Below are 21,248 nucleotides of genomic sequence, written 5' to 3' on the forward strand. Positions count from 1 at the left end.
TCCTTTTTACAATTAATTAGGCTTTAACTTACAGATGAAAAGGTATATTTACATCTTGAGGTATGGGGAGTTACTTAAGTCGCCATTCGTCAAGATCCAAATATACTCAGACAGCTAGACTTCAACAAAGCCCTCTTTACCTATGTGGAATTATCAGTAAGTTAATGCCCCAGTTATTGTAAACAGTTCAAAAAAGCATACTCACTTCATGCAGTCACATCGTCTTCGGTTGGCAAGATTAAATATTGTGTTTGTATTTTGGTTTCTTTGGAGATCATGGAAGTGGCTCGTTAAATTGCCAATTTGTTATTAATCAAGTCCTTCATGAGCAGGTAGCCAGGCAACCATGCTGACACGGTTTCTGGGTGGGAAGGCAGAGGAGTAAAGCAGCTCAATTTTTCTTTAGTTGGCAGAAAAGAGGTCCACAAGTGAATGCCCAATTAGGTACAGTTGATTATAAACTGCCTTAACAATTCAACTTAAGAGTGTATCTTTCTAAAGAAACACTCTGGGCAGGGAGTTTCAAATAGTTATATAGAATAACTGCATTGTATTTTTTAAACTATTAAATATTTTTTAAAACATAAGCATGGTGAAAACATTTTTAAACAATAAGAGGCATCTTTCTGGGTGATAAGTCAAACTTAACAAGGGTTTATTTTCCAAAATAGGAATTTCATTTTTTTTCTTTTTCTAAATGTTAACTGACAAAGGGAACTTAGTGAGGCAGTTCCACTTTTGAAAAAATGAAAATCAATACTTAGAGCCTGCTAATTGGCCAAATTTTAAGCTTTTAGTATTGAAGGCAAGAGCTACTGTTATCCTAAGTATCCCAACTTCACAGGCTTTGTGGAGACTTGTGTCCTACCAAAACACACACACACACACTGACTCCGCTGGTCTGCATGCAGCTCCTAAGTGGGTGAAAAAAAACTTTTCCCTTCCTGGAATTCACTAGGACCAGGATATGCGGACACTCCTCAAAAAGCACTTGTACCCAGACACTGTGGGGTCTGATGGTCTTTTGTTTTGGTCCTTATTTCCATTTGTCCTCACTTAATAACTGTCCACTCAAACCAATCCCCCCAAAGGAAACCTATATTAAAAAAATATGCAACCATTATTTTGTGCTATTGAATAAAGTTTCTTTTAGAACTTTATTAGTGAAAAAAAAAAAAAAAAAACCAAAAAAACACACAGTGTTGCATGCCTGTAATCCCAGTGATTCAGGATGCTGAGGCAGGAGTATCGCAAGTTCAACGTCAACTTGGGCAAGACTGTGTCTCAAAAGGAAAATTAAAAAGGGTTGGGGATATAGCTTAGTAGTAGAGCACCCCTGGGTTCAATTCCTAGTATGGCCTCTAAAATAAATAAATGAAAAAAGAAAGAATTTTGAGCGAGTTTTATAAAGTCAAGTCACTAAAAGAAGATAGTTTTTGGAGTAGGCCAAGTCAGCATAACTGTAGATTGTACTCAATCTGCTCAATTTTGATCATCTCTTTTAAAACAATTATCTTTATCTTACACAAGGTGAGATTTCACGTTTGAGACTCCCTACCTCATACGTAACTACAACAATAAGCTTTTAAAAATTTCATTCCTTGTACAGGTTTTCATATTTTAAACAGAAAGAAACAACAAAAAGGCCAGACAACATAAAGTATGAGCTCAGGACTACAATGTAAGATCAAAGAGTCTTGAAAAGCCCAAGGAAATAGACCAATAGAGCCAGTATCTAGCCTAAGTTTAGAAAGAACTGCTGGTCTCTATATATACTTGCTTAGTTGCTTTAAATATGATATACTAATTGAGAGGCAACAGATATAAAATATTCCTGAAGTCCCTAAACTGTGAACATTAAACTGCTTATTATGTATTATACTTAGATGTGTAAACTTAAGTATTTGTAAAATTCTTTATTAAAAAAACATTGTACCTAATGTTTACTTCAATGTACATTTTTCTCAGAAGCAATTATTTTATATTTCCCCAAATTTATAATTCAGTTCTTAGAAATTTTTGGTAAAAAATACCATAAACCAGTACTTTCAAAGGGCTGGTGTCTTCTTTAAGAGGATAATCATATATTCAACCCTGGGAAGAGAGGTCCACTGAGAAGTCATTTGAGAAAAGTTAGGCTTAAGGATGATCTGACCTGACTCAGTTTATCAAATAACAGAAACAGAACATGAGATTTTGTCTCAGTTTCCAACAATATAAACTTTCATTTACTTGTAAATGATCCTCTCCACAGTTCAACAGATTACAACAATGCAAGCAAAATAACAAGATGGCCTTTTTCTTCAGCTGCATGTGCTGCCACTCTCCCGGGGACTTGCATGTCCTGCCTATGGCAACAATACAACACACTTTCCCACATTTAACATCTTAACTGTATATTCAACCAAGAATGTCACACACCCTGGGCCAAGAGAAACTCGAAGTCACCTCCTTGTGGAATTCTGCTCTATTTCACTAATTTCAAATAAACAGTTTGCATTTATTTTCAATTATTATCGAGGTGCTCCCAAGGTACCTCAATCTAAGTACTTATTAAGTGGTATTTTGATTTTCACAGGACTTTCTCCTAATGAACTGATTACACTGACAGCTTAGTCTTCATTTTCTTAGTGCCAGGTGTATATATAGTATTTAATCAAATCTAAGATGCCACTGATTGCAAAAAACTATTTTTTCCCCCTAAAGCTAAGGAAACAAAAGAACTACCAATTATAGTCCCTATACCATTAATTTTTAAGACTCATCTTGATTTCAGAGACAACTGTGTAAAAATATACATCTTAGGATCAATTAAATACAGCCATAGGTGTTTAATATATTTGTTGAAATACCACTACTTAAACTTACACACTTATTCAGTTTTTCCATTCTGCCTGTCTGTACAAACTCCCTTTCCCACACCAAATAAAACCCTCTATCGTTGACACAAAGAACTATTCAGAGTTATTAACTCCCTCTAACCTTGGTGCTCTCACTTTTTCTTCACAAATCTATTAGGAAAATAAGTCTGATTCCATATGTGCTGAGCTCATAGATACAAGCAATAGTAAGGCAGAACAGAAATAATGACTCTATTTTTGCTGTCCTTAGAAAGTCTAAATTAAGCCAGAGCAGTGGCACAAGCCTGTAATCCCATCGGTTTGTGAGATGAGGCAGGAGGACTACAAGTTCAAAGTCAGCTTCAGCAAATTAGCAAGGCCCCAAGCAACTCAGTGAGACCCTGTCTCTACATAAAATATCAAAAGGGGCTGGGATTGTGGCTCAGTGGTTAAGCATCCCTGGGTTCAATACCTAGTACAAAAAAAGAAGGAAGGAAAGAAGACTAAGTTAATGCCACAGATGCTACTCATTGCTTTAGGCTGAAAAAGACCACTGAAGTAACATTAAAGATGTGATCCTGGATATTTTACCAGAAAGTAATTGAACCAAATATTCACAACTTGGACAAAGAAAATATGCTCTGACCACCTGTATTTTCAGTACATGTAGAGAGTAATGTGAAAAATTTAAGTCAATAAATGATAACTGTCACCTTGATAGAATTTTTAAAGACATTTTTCAATGATATCTTAAATATACAAAACACTCCAACTTACCTTTAAAAACTAAAAGGCAAAAGTTAGTTACCAGCAGATATCTCTTACTGTGCTTCCAGGCTCCCCCTAAACTTTGTCTGCCCACTTCTTTTTAGCCTCGCAGGTGCTAGGCAAGCACTCTACTGCTAAGCCACACCCCCAGCACCTGGTGTGCCCACTTCTATAAGGACAGTTTAAATATGGAAGTTCATTACCTAATAAATATGGCTACTCAATGATAAGAACACTCTGGGTCAACTTGTTTCCAATTAAGAAATGGTTTATTGCAACAAACTAGGGTCACGTTACATATAACTAAGAATAATATTGTTAAGAGACTATCTGTTGTCTAGGATAGGTGTGTGAGAGCCCTTAGCTCAATCTCCAGCACGGATGGGAAAAGACTATCTGTTGTTGCTCTCAAAGCGTATGCAAACTTTTTTCATACAGGTCACATGGTACATTATCTCTAGCATTGTGGGCCACATATGGCCTCTGTGGCAAATTTATTTTTGTTTTTTTAAACCACTCTTCAGAAATATCAAAACCATTTTTCAGTTTTCAGGTTGTACAAAAACAGGCCATGGGCTAGATTTGCCCAAAAGTTGAGGTAAAATGATCAAAGGGACTGTTTTAATAACAAAATGGTAGAATTTTACTATAATTTGTACATATACTCTAATCCCTTTGCCATATATGTACAATATGGCAAAACTATATATAATCAGCATACAGAGACAGTGCAGAGCTTAGGTCCCCTGACCTATAGTCACCAAACTTTTCTTCTTAGGTAGTAAGATCCAAAGATAGCAACAACACGATAATATTCAAAGATAGTAAGTAAGTCTATGAGAAGCAACACTTACATAATGCCAGGAAAGCATGTTTGGAGGCCATAAGCACTAGCACTCTGCGAAGGATGTCTTTGTTGATAATGTAGTTCTTTATGTGATAGGTATGGTGCTCCACACAGAATGTTAACAATTCCAATACAAGTGCCAACAACTGTGCAGTTTGAAAATCATCTGAAATAAACAAAATACAATTTTACTTATACACACAATCTCATGCCCCAAAGATGTACACATAGCACAGGAGGTTCTGCTAGATACCATCTCATCTTTGGTATAATCATTTTATCTTGCTCCCAAGATTTCAGTGTGCTTTGTGTTTACTTTAGTACACACAATGAGTCCACACTGAAAGGTAATTATTGGCTTTATCTTTATTACTCGCCAAACAGGAAGCCTCTGAGAACATTTTACTCACTGTTTTCATTCCTCCCGCTTAGTCCCCATAGATATTAGCAAAGTACCTTCAACATAGGGTTTTAATAAATGCTGGGTGAATTGAGAATATGTGTTTGGAAAGAGGTCTCAAGCTTTACCCAATATGAATAAAATAGGAAAAAAAAATATTCCCATTTCAAATTTACATGTATTTTTTCTCTTAAGTTGTGTGTGTGTGTGTGTGTGTGTGTGTGTGTTTTTCCCCTAAAGGAAAGAGGGGGCTTTTTTTCTTAGATGTTGATAGACCTTTATTTTATTCTTTTTTTTATAGGCGGTGCCGAGAATCAAACCCAGTGCCTCACACATGCTAAGCAAGCACTCTACCACTGAGCCACAAGCCCAGCCCTCTTGTGTTTTAAAATAAATATAACACTCTGAATTCGATGAAAAAAATGTTGTTTTCAGAGCTTCAATAAGGAATTTCCCAGTGAAGACCCTAAAACTACTTTTAAATGTGGCATTTTTAAAAATACATACACACATAAGCTAAAGCCCTGAGAAATAAAATGTAAAAACTAAAAAGTCATATTGAGCAGAAGCATAGCTCTATCTAGACACCTGGAGTACAAATAACAAACTGTTCATAGCTACTGCCTTCTTATATATTTCACCTGTGCTTATACAAACTAAATACAAACATCACTGAACAAAAATTTATTTTAAAACCTTCTTTTTTTGGGTATACTTCTGTTATCTTTTTATTAACAGGATTTTAAAAAACAAATTTCTTAAATAGCTCTTGAAAATATATTATTCGACCTCTATGTTAACATAATGTTTGAACTTTTAAAGACTATTACTGTTCTTTTGAGGTATGCCTGCTGCCCATGCCTTCATTCCTCTCTCACTACCTCAAAATAAAGACTATTACTTAACACCAACTTTGAATCTCAGAATTCAAGAAGAGAGAACTTAACTACCAACCTGCATTATCTTACCTTTACTAGGCTTGTCTTCTGTTGTATTTGCTAGTAAGGGAGCGGTGAGAACATGCATACAGTGCTTGTAGAAGAAACCAAGAAATTCAGTCTTTTCTGTTTTCTAAGGAATCAAAAACACTTTCATGAACTTTAACTGCACTGGTTCCCAGCAGCAATAAACAACATGCTAGCTATGAAAGAGGAAAAATGCCCATGGCTTACATTGGCAGTGGCTAGCATGTTCTCTGGGTCAACTAAAGTTCGAAGCAGGCCCATAAGTTGGACTGCTCCTCCAAGTTCAGGATCTGTGTCACAAATCATATGTTCTATAATGAGGTTGATGAGCAAAATATCCTGGTGAGAAAAATACACATAAGGATCACTCATTAAACAGAGAATGGGAAAAGCACATATTAAGACACTATAGCATCAGTGAGTTCAAGCTATCATGCTAATACAAACAAAATGCAGTAACTGCCTCACTTCTTTACTAGGACATACTGCAGTGCTTCAAAGTGTGGAACAAAGACAAAGTTTCAGTTTGGTGTCAGTAGATCTGTATGCCTCTCTGATAAAATGCAGCAAACTCATGGGCTTTAAATTAACTTTAATAATGAAAATACTTATTCACTACATTTATTTTAATACAGAGTCCTTCTATTTTTGATAAATGATATATTTCTTCTCCATTTATGGAAATTTTAAAAAAGTTTCCCTTTAAAATACATTTAGGAAAATAGGTGGCACCTGAATACCTGAAATTGAGGGAAATGCAATTATAGTATTACAGTGCACAAAACAACAAATGTATTATTCAGATTCCAAATGTCAAAGAAAATAGACTGCTGCCTTTCCTGAGGCCCAATTATGACTGGTATTCTTGGCCATAGAGTAAATAAAATTGAGAGGGATTCAGTGAGAGAATTCCATACTTCTGCCTATATATGTAATTGTAGAGTGAACAAGGACAGAGAAAATGTTGACAAAATATGGAAATGGTGATCAAGAGTGAAAATCAAAAAGGCCCAGGTCTGTAATCCCAGCTATGTGGGGAGCTGATGCAGAGGACAGTAAGGTTTGAGGCTAGCCTGAACAACTTAGTGATACCCTGTCTCAAATAAAGAGCAGAGGGCATAAATAAGTGATAAAGCACTCCTGGTTTCAATCCAGAGTCCTGAAGAAGAAAACAGAAAAAAGAAAATGGGAGTGAAGTACTAAAATGTGATTCATCTGGTAGGTTACATGGTCAACAAGAACAGCCCCATTTTCAGTTATACAGACATATTTGTTCTCAGGACTATTTCATAAAGGAAAAATGAGACTTAACATTCAATAGTTCAAACTGGTATTTTTCTGTAACTACCCTGGTACAATTTAAAAATAAACCTTAAACATAGATGTTACTAGCCATTTCACTTCATTTTGACACCACATCACATTAAGTAGAATCTTTTCAAACAGTAACAAGGGCTATCTTCTTCAATTATAAGAAACACAACAGGCTAGAATTGTGCAGAGATTTATTTTCTAAGGGGATGTAGTCTTCCTCCCTCCCTCGAGAAGAATTAGAGGGCAGACCAGCTTAGTTTATTCTTTTTTTCTGGTCCTGGGGACTGAACCCAAGGTGCTTTACCACTGAGCTACATCCCCAGTCCTTTTATTTTTTAGTTATAGGTGTGCACAATATCTTTATTTTACTTTATGCTGAGGATTGAACCCAGTGCCTCATACATGCTAGGTGAGCGCTCTACTTCTGAGCCACAACAGGCCCCTAGTCCTTTTAATTTTAAAACAGTGTCTCATTAAGATGCTTAGGGTCTTGCTAAATTGTGAGGCAGGCCTTGAACTTGCAATCCCCCTGCCTCAGCCTCCCAAGTTGTTGGGATTATAGGCGTACACCACTATACTTGGTTCAGCTTAGTCTATTCTTAAGTAAAAAGTTATCTATAAAATTTTATGGAGTAAGGAGGAAAACTCAGAAATCACTGGTTATCTGAAAATAAAGAGGAGCACACATATTTTCAGCTCCCATATACATGATACATCATAAAATCTGTAAGTGTCCTCCATATTACCAGAATATACTCTCTTAGCTGTTTTATAATTGATGTGTCTATTATAATTTCTCACAAATCCTAAGTTCATGTGTGCGTCTGAACAAGACGCAGCTTGTTGTTTATGATTAGGCAATAAACAGTTCCCTAAATACTTTTCAAGGGACTATGTAACATTTTTTTTGGGGGGTGTAGATGGACACAACACATTGCATTTATTTTTATGTGGTGCTGAGGATCGAACCTGGGTCCTGCCCGTGCTAGGTGAGCGCTCTACTGCTGAGCCACAATCCCAGCCCTTGTTTGTTCTTTCTTAATGATTCTGAGAATCTACTCTAGAAGCCAATGTTTCCTAGGGGAGTTACTCATAATTCTTCCTACAGAAGAATAATTAACTGATTAATTGATTTCAGTAAAATAATACAGAAGTTAACTTCAGAGTTAAGAAGAAAAATTAGTGTCAAAAATTTTTAAAGAAACTTAAACTGAACATTAACAACTGTTGAAAGACAATAAATTTATAAACTAAGATAGGAGCCAATTTAGGGAAAGAATAAAGCCATCTGCCATTACAGCTGTACTTCCCCCAAAGAGCAATAACTTAACTCTTAAAAATGAAACACAGCTATAGCCTCCTATGTACAAATATATAAACAAAAATATAAACAGAGCTATAGCCTCCTATGTACAAATACTTACTATGCGCGCAAATAATATTTACCTTGCTGGTTATTTTTTGCTCTGTTAACTTCTTACTTACATCATCATTCTGTTGTGCCTCCTGCATGACAAACTCTCGTACCATGGATGGATTATATTCAACCAAGTATGAGAATATATCAGTAGCAGCACTTCGCACCTGTGTATCATCCATACCCTACAGAGAAAGAACACTTCTTCTACTAAAATTACAAAAACATGGAACTTACGATTATATGAATGTCTAAAACTTTGAACAAATTATAAAACTGCAATATAAAAAAGGTCTAAAATTCTGCTGAATGTAAAACCTCTTATTCTATGGATAAAATTATACCTTCTAACCTACTTGCTCCTGTTTGCCTATTTCATCTAATGAAAGAAATTATTACTAAAACTATGGAAAATTCCTTTAATCGAGCTTTCTTTTAATACAGTGTAAGATTTCAATACTAGAATTTCATTGCTTCTTTATGAAACACACAGCTATTATTAAATACTGGCACATATATTTGTGTGGGTATGCGCTCCTCCAACCCTCGTCCCCATTGGGGCTAGAACCCAGGGCCTCATGCATACTAGGCAGGCACTCTATCACTGAGCTTTATATCTCCAGCCCCTAATACCAGCTATATTAAAATACCTACGTTACATAATATGACTTTCGTGGTTAAAAAAAAAATAAGTCATTTAAAACAAAGAGAAGAGAAACAAACTTACAAGGATGACTTCTAAAGCTGGTAATATGCCCATGTTTGACAAAGTCTTGAAAAAAGCATCTCTGTTTTGAGGTTGTAGCGTTTGAGAAAACGCACAAAATTCTTTTAAAAAGTTAACCTGAAATCAGGATAAATGGTAAATGAACATAAAAATGGTTTGTTGTTCTATTTTATGCCTTTCTTAATATCTAATTTCTTACCAATTCCTGTCTTTTTTCCTCATCTGTTGCTTCATCTGTTAGTTGTGCAAACAAATCTGTCAGAAATTTTTCATCTTCCTGTGAAATATGGGAAAAATTTAATTATATCAGAGGTAAAAGTATATAAAAATTTCACTATGCTGTAATATACACATAAGATACTTCTATTAATAACCGGTACTCGCAAACCTGTTCTATAAAAGAAAGGAAGAAAAACCAAACTGTTGGATAAATTGTAAGGTTCTTATCAGAAAGATTATTCTTATATTTTGGCAAGGCTCTTTTTCCTAAATCTATTTAAGGGCCAGAGAATATCTATTTTAGGCTCTGCAGACATTCTCCCCCTTTCCCCCACTGGGGATTATACCCAGGGGCACTTTATCACTGAGTTACATCCCAGTCCCCCCCCCCGCCCCCTGCCAACCTTTTAAAATTTTAAGACAAGGTCTCACTATCTCACTAAGTTATCCATGCTACTCAGTCTCCTAATTCACTACATCTATTCAATTCTGTTGTAGCAATGGCAACAGTCAAGACGATATGTAAATGAATGAGTACACCTGTGTTCCAATAAAATTTTATTTACAAAACACAAAGCAAGCACGGCAAGCAGTCTGCCAATCCCTCATTTATATAGGCTCTTACTAACTAACCTTAGAAGTTAAGGTTCTACAACCTCTCAAATGGGGAGGAAGATAAAAGCTTTCTTGAGGTTTTACAGATACAGAAGGTGATTCAATATTTAAAAAGTGAAATTCAGAGTTTTAAACAAACATCTATTATTTGAAGATATTCATTGCACACACAAAATATTTTAATATATGTTTAATTACTTTAGAAAAGGACTTAAGGGATACCCACACAGGATATTTATCTAGGTAAATAAGTTAGAGAAGTACAGAACTTATAAAGAACTTCAGATGTTACCCTATGTCCTTATTTTATAATTAAGACAAATATTACCTAAGCCCAATTGATTAATAGGTCAAAGAGTCTCCCTGATCGACTATCAAATTTTCCTCTGCACTGTTTTTCATCAAATTAGAAAAATATTTTAATTCTACATTGCTGGAAGTAGTGAATTAATACTCCAGGCCCTATATACGACACACACATACACAACTTCCCACTACATTATAAGCTTCACATTCACTACTGTAGGTACTCAGGAAACATTTTCTTTTAACACTATACTAGTTGGTTATTCCTTATTTTACTTTTTCTAAAAAACCACAAACAGGTCATATACCTCATTACAGTTTTTTTTTGGACCATGTTTGATACAAAATGGCACCCAATTTCAAAACACACCCCAAATAGTACAAGAATGATTAACTGTACTACAGAGGTAGTAGTCAATTTTAAGATGAGGTATGCCAGCATGTGTACACACAAGGACGGCAGGTACCTGCTTTAAATAGTACCTCTAATATGCTCTTGTTCCAGGCTCAGTGGTGCATGCCTGTAATTCCTATGGCTTGGGAGGCTAAGGCAGGAGGACTGCAAGTTCAAAGCCAGCCTCAGCAACTTAGCAAGGCCCTAAGCAACTTAGAGAGCCTCTGTCTCCAAAAAGGAGCTCGGAATATGGCTCAATGACTAAGTGCTCCTGGGTTCAACCCCTGGTGTTAATTAAAAAAAGCTCTTGCTTTTGTCTAAGGGTGTAGTTCAGTGGCAAAGAGCTTGCCTAGTATGCACTGGGCCCTGTGTTTGGAAATAAGGGCCTCGAATCAAGAAAAACAGAACAATAGAACAGTAGCATTGGCAGCCAGAATTTTGGAGAGGATACTGCACATTGTAGGGAAGCAAAGCCTTAACAACTTGAAATTATTTGCACTTAATGATTAAAACCGGTATTTTACTCATTGAAGACCAAGAAAACAGAAGTGACAGATCTCTACAACACAAAAACAGAACCATATGGAGCCAAAGAGAAGAAAAGAACAAGATTATCTGCAGAAATCAGGGGTCAAAATTGAATTAGAGGGCTGGGGATGTGGCTCAAGTGGTAGCACGCTTGCCTGGCATGCGTGCGGCCTGGGTTCGATCCTCAGCACCACATACAAACAAAGATGTTGTGTGCGCCAAGAACGAAAAAAAATAAATAAATATTTAAAAAAAAAAATTGAATTAGAAAATGTGGTTCTGCTAGCTAGCAAAAGCTGGTTCCTTATCATCTTAACAGGTTGTACTGCCCACATTATTTGTTTACATGTCTGTCTGAAATGAAAATATGTCAAATTGGTCAATATGAAATGAAATTATTTCTAGTTCTAGGAAAACATCTGCAGCTTAAGCACCCCTAATCTGCAAATTTGAAATTCAAAACTTTTTGATGCTGACACATCAAAAAGTTTTGGACTTTGGAGCATTTCAGATTTTGAATTTTTGGATTAGAAATTTGGATTTGGAGGCCTTAGCCTCCAGAGTAGCTGGGATGACAGGCATTAAGGTCAGCTCCCCTGTAATTTCTTCAAACTAAGGGTAATATAAACCCACAGTCTCAGGCATGCTAAGCAAGCAATATACCACTGAGCTACACCCCCACCTCCAAGCTAGACTACTTTATCATTTACCTTCCCTACCCCAAACAAGCACCTCTGATCTGAAGAGTATTATTATTTATCAAATTTTATTGTAGACCATCAAAATATTCACCTTAAGATTTTAACAAAATCAAACTCACTTAGGATTTAAAAGAATGAATTAATTTTTGCTTAAGGCAAAAATTTAAGTGGTATTAATCAAGTAGGTACCTTTTTTTAAGTAGGAAGAAAATGATCTAACTTACCTGTAACATTCCAACAATTTCTACCTTATTGAAAAAGATAAAGGAGTGAAGTGTTGATAACATGTTTTCTTCAAAGACCGAAGGGGTAGGGAGAACCATATCCTGTATATACTGAACTCTGTATGTCTGATGAATTTTTTGTTTCAGCTCAGGATCTGATATGGGAATCACTTCTTTAAATTTGGCTGTTTTTGTTAGAAATTCCCTGTGTTTACGTGGTTGTGATAAAGCAGGATCATATTCTAAACATCCAATGACGTCCATTATACATTCCTCAGAGAACATGACCTCAAAAAGAGCAGTTCGATTCAAGAGGAAGATGCCTTTGATAATTTCATACAAGTGGTGCAGTCCTTCAATATTTTCCAAATCCTCACATACATGAAAAAGCTCTAAGAGCTTCTTAATATAACCCTCATTTTCCAGTGCTAGTGCAAGTTTTTCACGGCGGAGGGGGGAAGGTAAAGATGATGCCACAAGTTCTGCAATTTCCTCAAGGCGACTTAATTCACAAGATGGCAATTCTAAACCTGGTGATGACATATCATCAAATCGTTCCTCTTCAGATTCATCTACAAGGTCCTGAGTGATGTCCACTGAAGGGTCCTTTCCTTGAACCTATGAAGAAAAATTTGTGTAGCTGACAAAACACACACCAGCAAACCTAAACAATATCCTTCAACAAATACAGAGATATTATAAGAAAACCATAACAATAATTTTCAATTTTTAGAATCTTATTTCAAACTTGACACAACTGCCTGCTTTTTTGAAGTTGCTGTCATGGTTTGAATATGATATATCCCTCTAACCTATCAATGCAGAAATATTCAGAGATGAAATGATTAGATTATGAGAGCTGTGACAGAAGTGGTCAATGGTACAGAAGGAGAGTTCCCTGGAAGGATACATCTCTCTCCTTCCTCTGATTCCAATCCCTCCTCTGATTCCTATATGCCAGGAGGGGAGCAGCTTTCTTCCACCGCACCCTTCCCTCATGATGTGCTGCCTCACCTTGGGCCCAGAGTCTGCCAATCATGGGCTGAGACCTTCCTCTAAATTGTTCTTATTGAGTGTTTGGGCCACAGGAATGAGAACACTAACTGAAATAGTTACACTTCTCCAAATAACACATACTTTAAAATGAACTTTCTCTTAAAGTACAATACCTGTAGGAAAAGTAACTTTCTAGGACAGGCTAAAACAACTAAGACTGTCCAAGAGTTCCCTTGTGGACCCACAATAGAGGTGGAATGCCAAAACACTTCACAATCTCCCATTTATGGATTATTTTCCAAAAGACTAGGGAGAGGTCTCAGAAACATTCTTAGGACTCTTCAATATTTAAGTAAAATTCAAGTAAATATCAAGTATCATACAGAGTGCTGTGACCATAGTACATATATATAACTATAACCAATAAGGAAAACAATGTCCATTGATCTTAGGAAAGGGTCAGAGAGCATAAACAAACTGGCTTTGGACCAAAGTAGGTCAATAATTTCCTACAAATGCTAGATGGTACCCCAAAGATATAACAAAAGCTCAGTAGGATACAAATATACCTACACAAAAATAAAGCCACAAATGAAGTAACCTCAATCTGTAAGTAGTAGAGCCATCCCCAAGAATATCTCCTAAAAGTTAAGGAACCAAACTGAAAAAGTTCAATTTTCTACATATTCAAACCTATACCTACTTTTCGACCCCCCAGAATCCTAAAACCTGTCATAAATCCCAACTTTGTGTTACTGCAAAAATTCTAAATATAAAAAAATATAAAAAGTAGGCCTTATATGAAATATATGGCTAAGAGATAACTGTGGATGGATACTGGAAGGGAAGACAGCCTGAAGTATTTGTCTTAAAATATGTTGCAAGTTAAGGTCCAATATGGTCTGGATCTTAACTCTGTAGGGAACACTACTGCAAGAAGGCCAGATATATTCAAGGTTTACACCTGGCACAGTTTCAAGCTGGTACTAGTTTGGTTAATTACATAAGTTCTCATTATAGTTTTATGTTCTAATACCAAAACTATAGCTTTACTCACAGAAAAATGTTTGTGTACCTGGGAACTGAACCCAGGGGCACTTCGTTGCTGAACTACATCTCCAGCCCTTTTTATTTTGAGACAGAGTCTCACTAAATTGCCCAGGCTGGTTTTGAACTTGCAATCCTCCTGCCCCAGCCTCCAGTTGCTGGGAATACAGGTTTGTAACATGTGAGAAAGCCATCTTTCCAAGTTAAGACCTAGTAACTACTCCCCAGGAGGGTAACAGAAAAAGGGAGGATTTTTTTTTTTTTAAGCTATTTTGGTATATAAGGGTGATGAATAGGGGTCAAGAAATAAAGAAACATGTAGGTAAAATGTAATGACTTCCCTGGAATGAGCCAGGATCCAGAAAACGGTACAAACAGAATTTATTTTAAAAAAGTGACTGAGAGATGGGCACAAAGGCACACACCTGTAATCTCAGTGACTTGACCAGCTGAGGCAGGAGGATATAAGTTCAAGGCTGCCTGTGTGACTTCTCAAAATTTAAAAGGGCTGGGGTATAGTTCAGTGGCAGTGTCGCTGGGTTCAATCTCTAGGACCAAATCAAAACCAAAAAACACGAGTAATTGAGAAACCGCACTTTTAAGATAAACTGTATGTAAAAGTTAGAGGGGAAGACCAGAAAAGAACATAAAATACACAGTGGTTCTTTGGTAAGTTACTTCAGAAAAAGAATACAAGTATTCATCTGTGCTCCCAAATGAAAAAAACTGAGACCACATCTCAAAACAAAAACAAAAAGAACAAGGTAAAGATCAAACAATATTAAAAAAAGAATCAGGCACAACAGTTACAGAAAGAGCCCAGATTTTAATTAAATATTAGCTCACTAGAAAAATGGTTCAATCCTCAGTACCACAAAAAAAAAAAAAAGGGGGGGGGGCTGGGGATGTGGCTCAAGCGGTAGCGCGCTCATCTGGCATGCATGCATGCAGCCCAGGTTCGATCCTCAGCACCACATACAAACAAAGATGTTGTGCCTGCCAAATACTAAAAAATAAATATTAAAATTCTCTCTCTCCCTCTCTCTTTTAAAAAAAAAAGGGAAAGGACAAAGAATAAAAGAAAGAAGGCATTTGGATATAAATGTGACACCTTCGCGTTCTAGAGAAGGACAAGGACAGCATCAACAGGCAGGTTTATCTATCAACAACAACAACAAAAATGCAGCTGAGTTCAATATGCAGAAGAAATAAAATTGTACAAGTTAAGAAAAAACTGTGCCTTGAGGACACTGTATTTTCTATTAAAGGTGTGGCTCTTAAACATCAGGGTGCACCAGAATCACCAAAAGCAGGGCTGACAAAACTAGCCAAATCCCATCCATTTGCATGTAATTTATGGCTATTTTTTTTTTAACACCAGAGATTAAACCCAGGGGTGCTAAATCACTGAGCTACATCCCTAGCCCGTTTTTATTCTGAGATAGGGTCTCTCTAAGTTGCTTAGAGTATGTAAAGCTTAAAATATCTACTACCTTGCCCTTTACATTCTGACCTACAGGGTTTAAGACATCATTATAGGACCCTAGCTTCTGATATAGTAGGTCTTACTCCTATACTGGTGAAGACCACATTTTTTTTTTTTTTTAAAGAGAGAGTGAGAGAGGAGAGAGAGTGATAGAGAGAGAGAATTTTTTTTAATATTTATTTTTTAGTTCTGGGCGGACACAACATCTTTGTTGGTATGTGGTGCTGAGGATCGAACCCGGGCCGCACGCATGCCAGGCGAGCGCGCTACCGCTTGAGCCACATCCCCAGCCCCGACCACATTTTTTTTGGAGGGGGTAGGTACTATGGATTGAACTCAGGAGCACTCGACCACTGAGCCACATCCCCAGCCTTATTTTGTATTTTATTTAGAAACAGGGTCTCATTGAGTTGCGTATTGCCTTGCCCTTGCTGAGGCCGGCTTTGAACTCTCGATCCTCCTGCCTCAGCCTCCTGAGCTGCTGGGATTACAGGTAGAGCCACCATGATTGGCGAGAATGGCATTTTTGGAGACTCAATTAATTTAAAAAAATCTATTGAAGATTATTCTCCAAATGAAATAAGCATGGAAATAGAGAAAACCTCTTTAGGAGGAAATGGCGAAATGAGCCTGTAATAAGAACCAATAAATACAAAGAAAAAACCCAAAAGCATATTCACAATGATTGTGGAGATTATGTCAAGAGAATGAGGTACCAGAGTAGGGAAAGATAAAGATCAGACAATATTAAAAAAGAATCAGACACAACAGTTACAGAATGAGCCCAGGTTTGAATTAAATTATGAATCAATTAAGACCATTTGCACTTAGAAGCAAAGTGAGGTTGACTAGATAGTCAACGGTCATAGAGCTCAAGACCAGTGAAAGTGTGGGCTCGACTTCAAGAGCCATAAGAACAAAGCCTGTCACAATCACACTTGTTTTATTTTTTAGAAAAGATAATTCTAGCTGTGAAACTATCAGTCAAGATGAAACAAATAAACCAGGGAAGAAATGATGGACACGTGAGAGGGCACAAAATGAAGACAAGTGAATGGACCCAAGGTTGACTACCAAGAACAGAACAGACGTTAGGGCTAAGGAAAGAATAAGCAGGCCCCATGAGTCTGTTTCTGAAACTAGATGGCATTTACTGAGAGGAGGGTCAGGAGGATAAGTGGATCTAGGTGAGAAGATTGTGCTTGATTTTGGATTGTCCAGTTGGAGATGCTAGTGAATACTCAAAGGGGAGTTCTTCGAGAAGGCAGTAAAATATAAAATTTGAGTTTAGCAAAAGTCTGATCAGGGTAGTGTGGTATGGATAAATTATACCTTCTTTAAACCAAGCTTTTCATAGAGATTTAAAAGATGTATCTGAAATTTATTTAAAATTTAGGGTTTTAGCTGAAAGCATTGCCAAAAAAAAAAAAAAAATTTCAAGAGAGCATATTGATTTTCTATTTTTAAAATTACCTGACATATTTTCTCCCAAATTTCATCACATCCAGCTTTTTCTTGAAAGCTAAGGGCCAAGTCATAATTTTCTGCTTCAGACCACACAATCAGAGTGTCCTTTGGATTAGGGGGAAAAAAAAAAAAAGAGTCTGAATGATTAACATACATTACTGCAACTGTTTCAAAGTATAAGGCAAATGAACAAAGCAACAGGAATTCAGAACATCACTCATTTTTATTTTTTGCAACACTGTATTATCAATGTCTTTTTATGCTTAATTTTTACCAAATATGAAAAACAAATGTTTACCTAAGGACAAAGCTTGACCAATATATGAATTTAATGTTTTATAACATACCAAGAAAACCCTACACCAATCTTGTCCTTGCACATCAAGTCACATTTTTATGCTCTCATTAAAATGGCCAAAGAGTAAGTCTGAGCATGTAATTACTAGAGGCATGTTAGAAGGCTGGGATTAAAACAAAACAACTTGTCTTTTCCCTCAACAGGTGTTCTTTACAAGCTGGGGCATGTGAGGTTCCTGAAGGCCTTGAAATTACGGGCCTATATTTGTAATATGTGATGTGATCATTTATTTGAACACTTAAACAGTTAAAATTTCACAAAAGTTCTATGGTTCACGAAGCAGCATATTCATAGCACCTACCACCTTTTTACTTCTATTCAGGGAGAACTTTATTTTGAGACAGGGTTTTGCTATAGACATCTAAGCTCAAGTAATCCTACTGCCTCAGCATCCTAAGTAGTTGGCACTACAACTACAGGCACATGCCATTATGACCAGCTGAGAATTTTTTTAATAGGAAATTTAACAAACAATTCAAGAGATTTAAGATATAATCTCAGCAAGACACTGCATGTACAACAAATGAGACCATCTTATAATCCCCATAGCCCAAAAAGATCTGTATTAAAAAATTATCGAGTTTAAGATACTCTTTCAAATTTATTGGTAGTAAATAAACATATTAGCAATCACCATTGTTAAAAAAGGTCATTTCATGGAGAAAAGTTTATGAATCATCTTTTTAAAGAAACACTGAATAGTGCTAAGAAGAATCACTTCAAAATAAAGAAGCCTGAAAAGATATGTAATAGCTATCTCCAAGTTCTGGAGGGACTGTCGCTAACTTTAGTTTTTCACGTTAGTTTTTTTTCTTTTTTTTCCAAAGAGAAGAATGTGAGTCCCAGTTAGAGGTAACTGAGTACAATATAAACAAAAATATTAAATATAACTGTATACAACTTCTCTGTTATAACTTATATATATATATATATTCAGAATCATTTAAGACTGATAAATCAAGGTGTAGACAGACATGTTGTATGTTCATAATTACACTTGACAAATTTAGTAGGTTTTAACAACTAAGAAATAGTTCTGAGCTGGGCATGGTGGCACAAGCCTATAAACCCAGCAGCAACTCAGGAGGCTGAGGCCCAAACAACTTAGACCCTGTCTCAAAATAAAAAAGGCTGTGGATGTGGCTGAGTGATTAAGCACCTCTGGGTCTAATACAAAAAATAAAAATTAAAAGTTCTTCTGTTTCCTTGAACAGCTGAATGTTCAAATCATTTTATTTATCAAATAACCTACAGGCTAAAGTGAGACACTCTTCTCCAGAGGTTATATCTTTCCTACTTTGTGTAAGATGTATTTTTACTCTTAAACTGATAAAAACCTCCAAACCATGAATTTTGAAACATTAAAGTCCAATAATCCAGCCTTCAGTTATTCAATCAAACCTAAAAAGTTTCTTAAGATCAACAAAATGTTAATAGATCAAACTATCAAGAAGATATTTTATATTATACCAATGTTTCCTAGAGAAATAAAGCACCTCTCAATAAACTTTATTATTAGTTTTCTTATCTACTATCTTGGAATCTAGCAAGTAACAATCTTTAGGCTCATCCAATGAACAAAATACAACTAAATTCCTTCTAGTAGTATTTTAATGGTCACTTTAAAGTGAAGCAAAACATTCTACTTATGAACAGGCTATTAATACTCTTTCTTCTAAAGTAATTATTGTTATTACTACTGAGGATTTAACCCAGGGGCACTTTACCATTGAGATACATCCCCAGTCCTTTTCATTTTGAGACAGAAACCTCACTAAATTGCTAAGGGCCTTCTCGCCTGAGATCCCCTTTGTCTCAGCCTACCAAGTCGCTAAGATAGGATTATAGGCATGCACTGCTGGTGCCCCAGCTTAAAGTAATTATTTTCTCTCAGCATCTTCAAGGCAGCAAAGGAACAGTTTGATTTCACTGGTCTTGTAAAAGTACGTGTGTGTGCAGAATAAACACCATTTGATAACAGTGCTAAGTGAAAATTTATTTTCAGACATTTCTGGCACCTTAGAAGGGCATAAAGGTATACTCAATAGAAGTTACTGTCAAAAATTGTATCAGCACTCTAAGGCCTCTCTGAGGCTATCTACACAGCGTTGCTCTATAGGGAGATACTTCTGTCCATCTGCACTAGTATCTACAAAATAAGAAGGAATCTCTACCATTTAGTTGTTAGTAGTAGCTGGTTTGTCAAATCAGGGGTCACTTTTTTCTTCTTGTAAAAACAAGGAAATGGTTACTTTACTTTTAAAAGATTCAGTTGCTAGAATATCAGGAACATGAACTCATCTTGAGACAAGCTTTTAAAAAAAGCTTGTCTCAGCCATACTTAATTTTTAAATTAAGTATGGCTGAGGGTATAGCTCAGTGGTAGAGCATGTGCTTAGCCTAGAGAGGCCCTGGGTTCAATCTCCAGCATTGAAAAATAAATTGCTTTAAACACTATAGAAATTGGCTGAAACTTTATAATTAGATTGGCAAATGTGCTGTAATCTGTTCTGAATTTCTTATTGTAAGAAAACAGATGGTAAATTTCTATTTAATCACCAAACTGAGAGAATAATATACAAGATAAAACACAACATCTTCAAATTTTTACCTGTTGTTTCTGGTATGCAGTATTAGGATTTATTTTGGACTCTAAAAGCAGGGAACCTATGAAAAAGAAAAAAAAACAACAAACAAAACAAAGACATTCCATTATGTTATTGCAAAACATCAAAATTATATTCCCTTATATACATTTCTTTTTTGAACATCAGATGCAACTCACACACAACTTCAGTTAAGGAAAAAAATTCAAGCAATATAAATGTAAACATAATAATCTGTAATTTAAGAAATGTATTTTATACATGCTTACTTTTTTTTGTTTTGCAGTGCTGGGATTGAGTCCAGGGCCTTGTGCATGGCAGGCAGGTGTTCCACCACTGAACTACACTCCCAGCTCCTATATACTTATTTTTCTTTCTTTTTTTTTGGTGGTGCTGGGGATTAAACCCAGGGTGTTGTGCATGAGAGGCAAGCACTCTACCAACTGAGCTATATCCCCAGCCTTTGTATGCTTACTTTTAATAAAACAGATACGACAATCTGAACAGTAAATTGGATGGTAATAAAAAAAACTAACAATTTATAGGCAGCACAAGGTGGAGAAAACCGCACAAAACCAGATGATCTAGGTTTATTTTTGTATAATTATTTTTGAAATTGTTATTCCAACAATTGTACACATTTATGGGCACAGTAGAATTCCATACGTTATAAGTATAATGATCAAATCAGGCAGTTAGCATTTTTAAGTTTTTTGATTAGTAACTAATAATTAACATTTATATCTTCTTATCATTGCTTTATGTCTGGAGCCTTTGAGCTCTTTTCAGTTGATCTTGGTGTTAAGTCTGATATATGTGATTGCAAAATATGAAATAAGTTGTAACAGCAATCAGATCCATGACTTCAGACTAAGAATGAAATAAGAAATAATTTGCAAAATTTGATAACATAAAGCATAAGTCACTACCCAAATGCACATCCAAATTATATATCACCTTTAGAAAGTCTCATACTTCTTTCATTTTTAAAAACATTTAAAAAATTGTAATGCATTCTGTTGT

The 21,248-nt window shown here is 35.9% G+C and overlaps 1 protein-coding gene across 4 annotated transcripts in view; it reads right to left on the bottom strand.

Annotated features, from left to right (window-relative positions):
• The window catches only part of Ppp4r3a (protein phosphatase 4 regulatory subunit 3A), a 43,465-nt gene that overhangs the window by 6,410 nt on the left and 15,807 nt on the right, over positions 1-21,248 (bottom strand). The window contains exons 2-10 of one of the 4 annotated variants that reach the window (XM_005321321.4): positions 20,231-20,286; positions 17,268-17,366; positions 12,266-12,883; positions 9,478-9,555; positions 9,279-9,395; positions 8,620-8,736; positions 6,028-6,159; positions 5,824-5,926; positions 4,463-4,621 (exon numbers count right to left, since the gene is read on the bottom strand). In XM_005321321.4, coding sequence (XP_005321378.1) covers positions 4,463-4,621; positions 5,824-5,926; positions 6,028-6,159; positions 8,620-8,736; positions 9,279-9,395; positions 9,478-9,555; positions 12,266-12,883; positions 17,268-17,366; positions 20,231-20,286 — 1,479 coding nt within the window. Of the gene's footprint in view, positions 1-4,462; positions 4,622-5,823; positions 5,927-6,027; positions 6,160-8,580; positions 8,737-9,278; positions 9,396-9,477; positions 9,556-12,265; positions 12,884-17,267; positions 17,367-20,230; positions 20,287-21,248 lie in introns of all 4 variants that reach the window. The other 3 variants (XM_005321320.5, XM_078050722.1, XM_021723848.3) reach the window with 3 other exon arrangements.

This window comes from Ictidomys tridecemlineatus, chromosome 5, assembly GCF_052094955.1.
Source record: "Ictidomys tridecemlineatus isolate mIctTri1 chromosome 5, mIctTri1.hap1, whole genome shotgun sequence".
Lineage (NCBI taxonomy): Eukaryota > Metazoa > Chordata > Mammalia > Rodentia > Sciuridae > Ictidomys > Ictidomys tridecemlineatus.